Source organism: Lolium rigidum, chromosome 6 (assembly GCF_022539505.1).
Source record: "Lolium rigidum isolate FL_2022 chromosome 6, APGP_CSIRO_Lrig_0.1, whole genome shotgun sequence".
Classification (NCBI taxonomy): Eukaryota; Viridiplantae; Streptophyta; class Magnoliopsida; order Poales; family Poaceae; genus Lolium; species Lolium rigidum.
Window position 1 is genome coordinate 212,067,479 of NC_061513.1, and position 14,118 is coordinate 212,081,596.

The 14,118-nt window shown below is 44.4% G+C and overlaps 1 protein-coding gene across 1 annotated transcript; it reads right to left on the reverse strand.

Annotated features, from left to right (window-relative positions):
• Window positions 1-1,118: 1,118 nt before the first annotated feature.
• On the reverse strand, window positions 1,119-3,857 carry LOC124666231 (probable protein phosphatase 2C 2). The gene is made up of 4 exons (XM_047203581.1): window positions 3,571-3,857; window positions 2,429-2,599; window positions 2,110-2,345; window positions 1,119-2,003 (listed from the first exon to the last, which is right to left on the reverse strand). Exons 1-4 carry the CDS (start codon window positions 3,748-3,750, stop codon window positions 1,427-1,429), a joined length of 1,164 nt encoding a protein of 387 aa, XP_047059537.1. The 5' UTR covers window positions 3,751-3,857; the 3' UTR covers window positions 1,119-1,426.
• Window positions 3,858-14,118: the final 10,261 nt, after the last annotated feature.

The window sequence follows — 14,118 nt, forward strand, 5'->3', positions numbered from 1 at the left end:
GACGACGACGACGACGAGTTCGACTGGTCCGACGACGACGCCCCGCACCCGGACGAGACGGCCGATCAGCAACGCGCCCTCGTCGAGTCCTTCGAGTCGGAGAAGAAGCTCCAGGACGACGCCCGTGCCCGCGAAGAGGCGGAGATTCGTCGCGCCATCGAGCTCTCCCTCCCGCCGGCCCGGCGAGGGAGGGCGGAGGAGGACTATCGGCGGGAGCGGCACCGTCCGGCCACCGCCGAACGCAAGGAGAGGAGGCGCGCGCAGGAGGAGCTGCGGCGTAGGGGAGGCGACGACGGGGCGGGGCCGTCGAACGCGCCGCCGGGCGGTCGATAGCCTAGGTTTAGATGAAATCTAGCCGTTTTCATTCAAACTTTGTAATATATAATCAAAATTGAATGAAAACCTTTATTTTCCTGCACAAATATTCATTTGGGGGCGGCGTTTGGGGGACGCGGCTGGGGAGCGACGTCCCCCAAACGCGGTACGAGCAAAACACGTCCCCCAAACGCTCAATCCGGCGCGGTTTGGGGGACGGTTTGGGGGACGCGACTGGAGATGCTCTAAGCTCGTTGAGATTGGCTGTCACTTTCGTTCGAGAAAGAGTTGTAGACAAGTTCATCTCCACTCATTCACAAAAGGAAATAAAGCTCATCTCCCCTAAAGATCAGGTCGTATAAAATCTTAGATATAAAGAACTTAAATGAGTTTAAACACAATGGGAAAGTTAGATTAAGAGGGGGTGTTAGAATTTTAATACAAAGTTTACACATATCGATACGGTATAGTACACCAACTGACCATATTCTTGTATACCAGGGTGAGGGCTTTTCTCACCTAGTATAAACACATAACCAATGCCCCCATCAGGGCTACCGAATTGATGAATCACCACACAGAGACGGGCTATCGAATTGATGAATCACTTCTATTTAAAAATTGATGAATCACCATACAGAGACAGGGAATTCGTGAAAACACGATTTTATTTTCATTGACGGTCAGGTTGTAACTCTAGTTTTTGCATAGCCTCGTTGCGAAGTTGTCAGGGCTCATACAGATTTTTTCCGTGGTAACTTTCGTGTCACGCTAGGCGCTGCCACTCATACGTCCACGCTAGATTGGAGTCAAAAGAAAAAGATTCACCAACGAACTGATCAACGGTACGTGGAACCAGTTGAGTACAACTGATCAACGGTACATGGAACCAGTTGAGTATGTACACCAAAATAATACCGAACAGGAAAAAAAAGAACTGCAACATACCCTACAAAATTGCTGGCTGCGTAACAGCCGTACGAGGCACCTACACCAACAGGACAACAAGAGCCCTACAGCATCGTCTACTGATCAGATTCTATAAATCTTCTCAGGTTGCGAAGGGCCTCAGCAGACAAACCCTTGCAAGATCTCAATACTACAGCATCATCTACTGATCAGATTCTAGCAATCTCCTCAGGTTGCAAAGGGCCTCTGCAGACAAGCTCTTGCAAGATCTTATCCGCCTGGATGGCGCCTGTTCCGAAGGCAGCAAGCACCCGCTGAGCTCAGAGGCAAAGCAAATGACAATCACAGTGAGATTGTCAAAGGTTTGGAGCCTCTTGGCCTCCATGGCGAGCTCCCTCGCGCACCGATCAGGGTCATCATGCCGTCGGAGCCCCTTGCGGACTAGGGTCACCGCTTGCTGGCTAGTCATGACGTCCCATATGCCATCGCAGCCTATAATGAGGAACTCATCATCCTCGGAGAGGATTGTCTGCCGAAACTCTGGCTCGGCAATGAGGGGTGACGGTGAGCCTTGAGGCATTTTCATGTCCCAATCACCTAGAGCCCGAGTCACGGATAGTACTCCATTGAGGTAGCCATCCTCAATATATCCTCCACAATCAGTCACCCTTTGGCGCTCTGCATCATAAGTTGGCCTGTGATCGCAAGACATCTCCACAGCAATGCCTTTCCTACATAGTACTGCTCGGCAATCCCCAGCATTCGCAACCAATAACTGCCTGGGAGATGGGAAGAATATAAGGAAGTTAGCATGGACAAGTAAAACACAACCATTGTGTATCACAGACTGTAGCTATAGAGGCTTTGACTGCATGCTCATCTTACCTTCCAAAGATCAAAGCTGTAAGAGCTGTTGTTCCAGAAGATCTGCTGATGACTGAATCATCTGCAAGAGCAAGGTCTGCACTCAAGAATCCTTTGCGGATTGCATTCTCGACAGATTCCGAAAAAAAATCATCTTCTTCTATTGCATTTGGGAATTCTGAATCCTCAAAGAACAACCTCATGGCATGCCTTTTCATGTAGGCTGCTGCATCTGAACCCCCATGGCCATCAAAAACCTACTAACAAACAACACAATTAGTTCAGAGAGTACAGAAGAATCATATTATGACGAAAAATAATAATAGAAGGTCCTGCATACCCCATAGAAGGCATTAGGCGCTGGGCACACCAGCAGTGAGCCAAGATGGCCAGAAAGGTCATCAATTCTGATGTGTTCATCTTCCATGTACCGCCTGGGTCCAATATCAGCAAAGCTACCAGATCTAATGTTGGGGACAAAATTTAGAGTCTGCGGTGATGTCTTCAACTCCTGCATCGAGCAGACAACTGATAACTATGCTGCTGTGAACAGAGACACGCTCCACTAAACTATATCTCAGGAAAGTGTAACTTCAAGTGTTAAATTGACATTTGGGTTGCCAACCGTTACATGGCCATACATTCACAAAATAGATTCTAACGTTATGAATATCACTGAGTAAACATGCCGATACTGAATTAATAGTTAAGCATACAGATTTGTAATCCAACGCAAAAGCTACCGTGAATCACAACAACAGATAACTCAAAGTACTCCAAACAAGCTACCCTATCCTCTCATGGGCAGGAATGAAACTAGCCACGTTCCCACTTTGAGTAGACAACCGATGAATATTGACCCAACACGCCCGGCAATATAGCAGTGAAACTATCCACTGACAGTTGAAAGTACTCCAAACAAGCTACTACCACTGTCCTATTATGGGCAGGAATGGAACTAGTCACGTTGGATCACACTTTGCTTAGGCGAACAATGAATATGCACCTAATTAACCCGTTCAACAATATAGCAATAAAACTATCCACGCTATGGTAGACAGATCAATGAAATGATTCCACCATCCATTTGTAATTCCAAACCCCAACCACTATCAACAGTTAATACACCGAGATCAGAAACTAGAAACAGAAAAAGGGAATTTTTTTGAATTCTTAAGCAGGTAGTTTCGTCACTTCCACAAAATCACTCTTGACTAGAACCAATTCTACAGGGACAGGTGATTTGATTTTACCTGCTGACAACGAAATTTGGCTGTTCAATCGCATACGATAAGCGCTCCTGATGTCTAAAGAATCATCGTACAAGGCCACAGAGAATATACGAGTGATCCCGACAGAGAAGCACCCAGATTTACGACATACATCGCCATACCAATTGACTCTGGGTTACAAGAACTATATAAAACTGAATGAACAAGAAGTAAAAGGAGACCCCTTATTCAGCTAGAATCAAGAACTCACCAGATCGGGCACCTCGAGGTCCAGCAGTGATTCGGCCTTGGGCGACGCCACCGTCGTCGGCGGCGGCGACACCGCTGCCCCGACGACCACCACCTCCTCGACCCCCTTGACGGGGCACCGATGGAACGACGACTCCAACATGGGAACGACCTGATTCATGACCTCCGGGCCGGCAACCATGTCCGCCTCACCAATCAGATGCCTCCCCGACGCGTGCGGCGCAACAACCTCCCGAATCTCTCGGATCCGTCCCCTTCGTGGTCGCACCACAAAATAAAAATCCCCAACAGGCCAAAGATTATCACCCAGAATTCAGCGGGAGGTCCGGTGGCCTTTCCGCGATCCGAGAGACGCGATTTGAAGTTTTCCTGGGACACACACGCAGACGCAGACTTTCCTGATCCGAAGAAGCGAAAGAAGAGACGAAACGGCGGAAATTAGGAGGGAGTTACCACTATTTGTTCGCGCGTGGTGATAAACAACGGACGGCGGGCCGGTACCCTGGGTTCAGTGGGCTGCTACCATAACCGCCACGTGTGGGTCGCACCGTGCCAGAGTTGCCCAACTCGTTTCTGTTCACACTCTCTGGTCGATGATGCGTGTACACTCACCTCACACCTGTCGTCTACACTCAGCTCACAGCTGTGACGTGTGGAGACACATAACTAATTTTAGTGAAACATTATATCCCTTTAGATATTTCAGCTTCTTTCCTGATTGTATATATCCATACATGTTTTCTTTGTTGGTTTTACTCCTTTTTGTTGGTCCTCATCTAATCTACAGTACGTTTTAAAATCTTAAAGGGTTATTGCCATCGTATTGAAATATAATCCTTTGTAGAAAGCTATACATTTAAATTCGAGGTAAGAATCGTGAAACAAAAGGAGTAAAGTAAAATAGTTAACAAATAAAGTATTATTTTGGGATAGTTAGTGTGCATCGGTGGTGCATGTATAACGTAGATGGGAGCATATGCTCCCTTTATTTTGAAATACATGTTAAACATATATTGAAATTTAAAAAAAGAAAAAATCGCACATACATCTTTACGTGTTACGCGCGCACAAAGTTATTTTTAGAAAAAATGGTCGCTTTTTAGAAGATAAATTTTCTCTTTTTTACATAGACCATAAAAATATTATTTCCTAGTAAAAATTGATGAACATATAGAGACGCGCTATTTGACTCCCAGGGAGCAGAATATTATTCTGCACCCGAGCCAGCCTAGCGACGAGCCGCTCCATCCACCCGCCCCGTGCGTACTGCGTACACCAAGTGAGGTAAAAATACGGCACGCTGACATAAGATTCTGCCAGGAGCGATCTGCCCGCGCTTGTTCCGCCCGCTCAGCCGCATGTAACCCGCTCAACCGCATGTAACGTAAAGCTAGTACCTAAAATTACGTCCGAACCTGGAAATCAATGTGCATGTGATGTAAAAAATTGTAGCCTACGTAAGAGGATTATATATATGAAGCTACATGTTGCTACAGACAATCTTAGTGAAATTTAGAATTTGACGAGAATAAGAACAAATTCAGCCCGGCCAGCGATATTATCCTATTAAAGAAAGAGGACATAACAAATCATCACCAGCTCATGGTCCACAAAATTATATGTAACGTGGATGTAAAAATAATACAGAATCCATCCGTGTTTAACCAAAAACAGATACTCAAGAGACGTAAGTAGACAGGTTCCCAACGTATCGTGTAAAATCAAGAATTAATGGAACATAGGTACATGTATAAATTACAAGACATGGTGCTATAAATTATATGGCGTGGATTATTAGGCAACACAGTGTGAAGATCATCTCGTCAGCGACCTTGGGGGGGCACATTCCGATGTGATGAGAACTTATCCTTTCTTCATGATGTGAAGATCATCCTTTTCTTTTGCAGGGCGAGAGCTGGCTATTTCGGAACTACCAAATTCAGCATTCAATTTGCTTCATAAGCTTCTAGTCCTCAACAAATGAATTGATAAGTTTTATCCATACCTGTACAGAAACAAGCATGTAAGGAAAAAATCTAAATTAATGGCATGGTGCGATGTCCGCCTAATATCACACACAATCTAAGAATAACCGTATGGCTTCATGTACCTGGAAAATTACAACGAGTAAGAAATACAAGCTTTCGGAACATGTGTTTAATAAGATTGCACATCTGAATATATTAGGGAGGGTTTCTATCCATTAGTGCTTTGTTTTCTTTTTAGTATTTTCAGCTATAGATGATTACGGCACTACAGGTTGCCAGGAATGTAATATATTAAATGAATGGCATATAAATTCACTTGGCATAGAATCTGTTGTATACTTACATTAGAAAGCTGAAAATGGAGTGAGTAGAGAAATATAGTGCTGAATGAAAAGAAACGGCATGAAGAAAACATGTGTGTATTACCTTTAGAACTAGGCAGCGAACTGTGAAAAACTTTAAGAGAGCATAAGCAATAAAAACACTACTATCTCATATTCTTGTCTCAATCGGACATATTTTCTCACGATATCAATTATGTAAATAGAAGAGCTAAGGGAGCAGGAAGGCTAAGTCATCCCAACAAGCATAAGAAGCCATGGTCGAGCTTCATCTAATTCATAACTAGAATGGAGATGCATGGTTAGTCCCACCCTTCTATATGATAAATTCTTGAACAAGCACATATACCAGAGATGTACTAGAAACAAGTTCAATACCTCAACCAAAAAATACCTTGAGGTAATAGATTTGGATGTCGGTTATAAAATTTTACATATCACCACTAAATCTTTATTGATCGTACCATTAAAAATAATGGTCAGAAAATGATTTGTTCTATAATGAAATGAAAAATAGCGATATAAATGGACTTACATGCAAGTAACTATATGTACTGGAAATCTTATATGTATATCATCATGTATGGGTATTAATACAAGTCCTCCTTTCAACTAAACAAGGTCAAATTAGCATAGTCAGGTCTTGATGGCGATGAAGCCAGTAACGAGATATCCAGCAAGCATAAAAGGGTTAGAATCTAAGTTAACCAGCTTACAACACCAGCTGGTTAGGAAGTCCGTTAGCAACTACTCATCCTCTTGCACATGAAAAATATCAAGCTCAACGAGAGTCGGCTTCCAAAAAGTTTGCTCCTCCACCATTATGCAAGACCAAAAGCAAATCCAACGGAAAATTGGTGAACACCAAATCTGGTTAGGAGATAGGGGCATTGTTTCTTATTTCAAATGCGCCATTTCCATAGTAGCAAGCAGCCTTAATTTTTTTCGAAAAACATACAGCCAAGTGCTGAACAGCCAAACATAATGAGAAATAGCAGGAAAACAAGTGATAAACTGACTACTTTGGAGTACAAAACATGTTTGGTAAGCACAAGCCGTTTACACAGATACCATATAACCACTTCACTTTACGAAATTTCTAGAAAAAGTTAGTGTGGTGTGTCCATTAGTATAAAGCTAAATATAAAGAGTACACAGTAAAGAGACTCTTTAGTATATGGTTTCCAAGCATATCTATCCGAAGAAGCATCCAACTTGCCTCAAAACACTTATCTGTGACTGAACCCAAGATATCAATTCTCGCCATTTACTTAAAAAAAAGAATATCAGCCAGTGAAATTCAAACTAAAAAGTCTCATCTCCTCATTCAGGGTTTCAAGAAACTCCCTATTGCTTAGCTCAATTTTGCAGCAAGACTAAAAAAAGGCTTGACTTCTATAATCCCTCCAAATAAGTGCGTACAAGCAGGGCCTTGCTGCACTATTTTCAATATTTCTTGACACGACCCATTTTTATCTTTAAAGCCATTTGCATAACAAGCTATTGTTTATCCTTTGGTGACGGTTAACCACACCAGTCTGAACTCAGTTGAATGAAACTTGTCTTAATTATAGACACTCACAACCCAAACATTAGGACTGCGAAAAACATTAAAACGAATTATATTAATTCAAATGTTCACAGCCCATACTGGAGATGTGGACTGAAACTCTGAACACAATCATCTTAGAGAGACTGCGGTACTAACTCAAAGGCGTCTTGGATTGTTTTAAGTCATATTCAGAGCATGGAATCGGATAGGGAATTGTCTACTAATTCCCAGAGGAAGCAAATCAACCCTAGGATAATTTGCAAGATTCCTGCTCTGAAAACTCTAACGACTCAAACTAAAGTTGCCACTTACGTAATGGCAACACCACACACACAATGATTTGCTGTAAGGCGTTACCTCAGAACTAGATATGGATCGATGGTACAATAGCTGCAAACCAGAACCTTCAGATCAACTTGAGAAGGATTTAGTTGGTGGGGAAGAGACAACTAAAAGCTGACACTCGTGGCCACCTGCAATCCTGCATCGTCCCCTACTCCCCGAGATGCTCTCTGTTGCCGGACGCATCTGCCGTGGCATCATGGGAGAAGGGCTGATCACCAGATGGGGCAGCCACAAGAGTGAGACTTGGGCCTCCGCAGGGGAAGAAGATAAGACATTGCCCGAACAGAACCACCAGATCGATGAGTGGGAAGGGAGGGAGAGGGAGGGATGGAGAAGCTCACCGAGAGGATCTTCTCCTTGCCGGCGTCGCCAGTGACGAAGCCCATGGCCCGGAGCTCGGTAAGGTCCCTTGCCGCCGCCTCCAACGCCGTCCGCGGCGCCGCGTCGTAGTACCTGATGTGCGCCCCGTCGGTGAATCCCCGCCTCCGATGGCCAGCGGACAGCAGCGGGGGGCTCGGGCCAGAGGCGCTCGTGGACTTCCCCCGGTGGCCAGCGAGGTCGTACGCCCGCGTGGTCGTCTTCCGCTCAGCCCATCGCGGCCGCTCGCCGCCGGCCACAATGCCCAATCGCAGTCGCTCGCCGGCCGCAACGCCTCCACTCGCACAAATTTTGGAACCGCATAACGATGCGATTTGAGGGACGGTGGGCTTAGCTCAGCACCCCACGACCATAGTCGATGTAAAAGGGAGAGATAAAATTATGTCAACGCTAGGTAGGTCTAATTGGATACGGTAAAACTGGTTCGTTGCCTCGTTGGATCATAGCGCGGTCCGGCTCGGCTTGTGGCCCGGGTGTAGAATTAGTTATTCTGCCCCCAGGTGTCTAATAGAGTTTCTCAACATATATATATATATATATATATATATATATATATATATATATAATTATATATATATATATATATATATATATATATATATGGAAATAGTGGGCTACCATGGTGTGTAGCTATGCACCTTCATCCAACCGTCGAACCGCCCCATAGAACATTTTCCACCCTACATCTAAACTAACGTCGTTAGACCTTTTTTCCCTCCCGCCCGGCACCCGCAAGCTCCTCTCTCTCTCTCGTATTGAAAAGAAAAGGCCAAAGGAGCCTTTCCCTTATCTTCACGACCGTACCAAGTCCATCTCCACCTTCTCTTCCCCACGACGGGAACACTCCCAACTATCTCCCACGCGCTCGCTCGAATCCCCGCCGGCGCCGGCCTCGTGCTGCCCCTCTCCGCCCCCGGGCCGTGCGCCGTCTTTCCTGCCTCCTTCCACGCGGCGCCTCCCCAACCCCCGGCCATGCGCGCCTCTCCGCCGCCCGGGCGCCCGCGGTCATCTCTTCCTTCGGCCGCGCGCCGTCTCCCAAGCCGCCGTACGCGCGCCGTCTACCCGGATCCGGCCGAGCGCGGTTCCTCCCGGGGTCCGCCCGCCCGGGCCCCGCGCTACCGCCGCCGGCCCGGCCTTTCGGCCGTGACGACCTCGATTTATTCGGAGGCGAGCTCTGTCCTCCCGATCACGTTTTCTTTTTCCCCGTTTTTATGATAAGAGCGAGTTTTTTGCAAGATCTACTGGTTCATTGATAGGAGTTTTCCAAATTGTTCCACGTTTGTTCATATCATGGTTTTTGTTTGGATGTTAGAGCAAATTGCAAGCATTGCTTCTTGTGATTTCTGGTGAGTGAGCAGGCGGTGGAGCGGGCCACAGGGAAAGCAGACAAGCCGAGATTTATTTTCGGCTCTCGTTCTTTGATGCGTTTTCCCCAGCCTTATTATAGATGCGGCTGAAGTTTTCTCTCGATCTATGTGTTTGACCTACGGATGCAAACAACTAGATTTTTTCTTTTGGTTCTTGGTTTGTGTTGATTTTTGTATGTGTTGGATCCTTGAAAATATTTGATTATTGAAATTGGAATGGGATTTGGTTCATGCTCGGTGATGGCTGTACTTGCCGTTACGAAACTTGTGAAGCCGGCCGGTTGGATCGTGCCGCCATGCATCTCAACGTCTCCATTGACGCCGAGGCCTCCGGTTGCGACGGGCGTTGATCCATGGGAGGGGAGTCCTGCGCCGGAGCTGCGGTCTCTGCTTGTCCCCGACGGGAGGAGCTCAGCGAGGACCTCGGTGCCCGATGGTGGAGTTGACTAGTGCGGCACGTTTAGATCGGGGAGGCCGGGGAACCTAATCCGGCAATTTGTTTTTAAGCAGCATTTGTCGGTGTTTTTCACAAGTCAAAGATTTATCCATGATGTTTTAAAGTGTGGGGTCTGTACAAGTTCCATATTATTTGTCAGAACAAATTTTTTTCTTTCTCAGGGACGAAGGAGTCGCACTGTTGGTGTTGTTATGTGATTAGTCACATAGTTTTGATGATGGTTTTTGTGTCTAAAAAATGCCACTAGTAGGATATTTATGTGAGGATTTCATGGTGATCACGGTGAAGCTAACGGGATTTGATCTTTTTCTTCTTCACATTCTCTCTCTCTCTCAATTCCATTATCATAATTCCTTTTTCGATTCTTCATGAAATTTGGTTCGGACGGCGACCGTAGTTACAAATGGCCACGGCCGGAGATGGAAGTTTGTAGATTAGTGGAAATTTTTGATTTATTTTTCTTGCCGATTTCTTCTCCCCCGCCCTGCGATTTCTTGGAATCCCTCTCCTCTTGTTTGCTTGGTCTGCTTAGGTTAATTTGGAGCGACGAGCCTCCATCTATTGGGCTGTCCAGGCGGCCATGGGTTCGAGATAATTTTTCCTCTGTTTGATATGTGATGCTCTGCCCGGATCCTCCGGCTCGTCTCTGTCCGAATTTGTTTTTTGCGTGGCAACCATCGGTCATGGTTTGATGGAGCTTGACCTAAGATGGCCTCTTTTCCTTCTAGAATTATCACTAATTCTTTTCTTTTGTGCTTGTTGTTGCTTGAGCGAGTTCCGGCTTTGCTCTGTGAGCCAATCGGTAGAATCTTCAATTAACTCTAGTATCTAATTTCTTGCGGATAATGAGTACTTGGGCGCCATTCAATTTGTTTACTATCCCTAAATCGTTACGTTAAGTCGGATCAAAATATGATACTTGTTGCGGGATAGGATGGATTATGGATCGCATGGCTACCGAGGTTCCACCTATGAGCTATCCCGCGTGTTCCAAGCCCCGCCTCCGGAATGATGCACGCCGCGTCATCGGCACCGTCCCGCCGGCCACGGATACGGGCGAGAGAGGTCCTCGTTAGACCTTTCCGTACTGTTTTCCCTTGGTTCTTCTTCACTTGTTTTGCATTTTTTATTTTGATCCGGTATTTTACATGATGCTTTATTCGATCTGTATTGACATTGAATAAACATGCATGAACCTTTCGATTTGTGTCCGAATCTTAAATGGATCCGTGAATTAGCCGCAAATAAAAGAATTGATATGTGAATTTTGCTTGGAAGGCTGAAAGTGAATGGATCTTGAATGAATTTGGGAACGCGCACGCGGCGTTGGTAGGCACTGGCGACGATCGCACGGTGGAGGGCTCCACCTACTCGGTCCGCACAGTGCTGAAAGGACACAGTTCTTTTACTTTCAGTGTTAACGGCACAGCACACGAACGTTAACGGCAGCGCGAATCATGAGACAATATCAGACTGAGTAGGTGGAGCCCTCCACCGTGCGATCGTCAGCAGGCCTACCAACGCCGCGTGCGCGTTCCCAAATTCATTCAAGATCCATTCACTTTCAGCTTCCAAGCAAAATTCACATATCAATTCTTTTATTTGCGGCTAATTCATAGATCCATTTAAGATTCAGACACAAATCGAAAGGTTCATGCATGTTTATTCAATGTCAATACGGATCGAATAAAGCATCATGTAAAATACTTGGATCAAAATAAAAAATGCAAAACGGTGAAGAAGAACCAAGGGAAAACGAGTACGGAAAGGTCTAACGAGGACCTCTCGCCCGAATCCGTGGCCGGCGGGACTGGCCGATGACGCGGCGCGGATCATTCGGAGGCGGGGCTTGGAACACGCGGGATAGCTCATAGGTGGAACTCGGTGGCCATGCGATCCATAATCCATCCTATCCCGCAACGATATCATATTTTGATCTGACTTAACGAACGATTTAGGGGATAGTAAACAAATTGAATGGCGCCCAAGTACTCATTATCCGCAAGAAATTAGATACTAGAGTTAATTGAAGATTCTACCGATTGGCTCACGGAGCAAAGCTGGAACCTCGACAACAACAAGCACAAAAGAAAAGAATTAGTGATAATTCTAGAAGGAAAAGAGGCCATCTTAGGTCAAGCTCCATCAAACCATGACCGATGGTTGCCACGCAAAAAACAAATTCGGACGGAGACGAGCCAGAGGATCCGGGCAGAGCATCACATATCAAACAGAGGAAAAAATTATCTGAACCCATGGCCGCCTGGACAGCCCAATAGATGGAGGCTCGTCGCTCCAAATTAACCTAAGCAGACCAAGCATGGCCGGGGGTTGGGGAGGCGCCGCGTGGAAGGAGGCAGGAAAGACGGCGCACAGCCGGGGGCGGAGAGGGGCAGCACGAGGCCGGCGCCGGCGGGGGATTCGAGCGAGCGCGTGGGAGATAGTTGGGAGTGTTCCCGTCGTGGGGAAGAGAAGGTGGAGATGGACTTGGTACGGTCGTGAAGATAAGGGAAAGGCTCCTTTGGCCTTTTCTTTTCAATACGAGAGAGAGAGAGGAGCTTGCGGGTGCCGGGCGGGAGGGAAAAAAGGTCTAACGACGTTAGTTTAGATGTAGGGTGGAAAATGTTCTATGGGGCGGTTCGACGGTTGGATGAAGGTGCATAGCTACACACCATGGTAGCCCACTATTTTCCTATATATATATATATATATATATATATATATATATATATATATATATATATATATATATATATATATATAGGATAAATACTTCCTACTCTTGGGTGTAACTACACCCATGTCTCATATACTACCATACGGAAGTATGTACCATACTTTATCGGTTTGAGTATGTTCTTACACTATATCTAAGATATTCTAAACCAAGTTTGGTGAAAAAAAATGCAAGTGAGCATGTAGTTTGCACTATATAGCCGAAATACATGCATATGTATACGTAAAAATGAGTCTACGTAAAAAAATGTACATACGCCTACAAAGTATTATATATACTACCAAAATAGTCTAATATACTTCATACTACATGTACATACTCTCGGTATGATAGGTACTCTCTAGTTTATGAGAAACACGCGTGGGTGTAACTACATATTCATACTACACCCGGGTGTAGTTACACCCACGCGTGTTTTTCATAGTGTATAGAGTATCTATCATACCGGAGAGTATGTACATGTAGTATGAAGTATATAAGACTATTTTGGTAGTATATATAATACTTTTTAGGTAGTATGTACATTTTTTTACGTAGACTTATTTTTTACGTATACATATGCATGTATTTCAGATATATAGTGCAAACTACATGCTAACTTGCATTTTTTCACCAAACTTGGTTTAGAATATCTTAGATATAGTGTAAGAACATACTCAAACCGATAAAATATCGTACATACTTCTATATGGTAGTATATTAGATATAGGTGTAACTACACCCAGGGGTAGGAAGTATTTATCCTATATATATATATATATATATATATATATATATATATATATATATATATATATATCTGCTATTCTCGAACCGGTTCGAGAATAACTATTCTCGAACTCTTTCTGAACTTCCGCGTGTTTCACAAGTGAACTTCTCGACGGAATACCAGAATTGCATATTCGTGCACACAGTATTTTCATGTTGATTTTCAAACCGCTTATCGGAATGATGCATACAATATACCGTTAGATTCGTATAGTAATTTCGCATCTTTATCTTGTTCATTGTTTTTCGAAATTCTCTATTGTTTAAAAATAATTTTGAATATACAAAACAACATTTTCGCGGATTTCAGCAATTTCGTGTAGTTTTTGAGGTCTAATTTCCAAAAGATTCATCGGATTGATGCATATGATATGTCATTGGAAAGCTGTTGACTAGGCGCAACTTTTTCATATAGATCGTTTTCTCCAATTCTTTATATTTTAAGAGCAGATTTGAAAAAGAAACATGATTCTACTTTCCGAAACACTAGAATTACATATTTATGCGGACAGTAATTTTAATTTAATCTTTGAATCTCTTATCGGAATGATTCATATAATATACCGTTGGTTTCGTACAGTAATTTATCATCTTTTTCGTGTTCATTGTTTTTCCA

Coding starts and splice junctions, on each gene's coding strand:
- LOC124666231 (XM_047203581.1), bottom strand. CDS start 3,750: ATGGTTGCCGGCCCGGAGGTCATGAATCAGGTCGTTCCCATGTTGGAG. Junction 2,346..2,428: donor CGCCTAATGCCTTCTATGGG/GTATGCAGGACC, acceptor GTTTGTTAGTAG/GTTTTTGATGGCCATGGGGG. Junction 2,004..2,109: donor ACAGCTTTGATCTTTGGAAG/GTAAGATGAGCA, acceptor CCCATCTCCCAG/GCAGTTATTGGTTGCGAATG.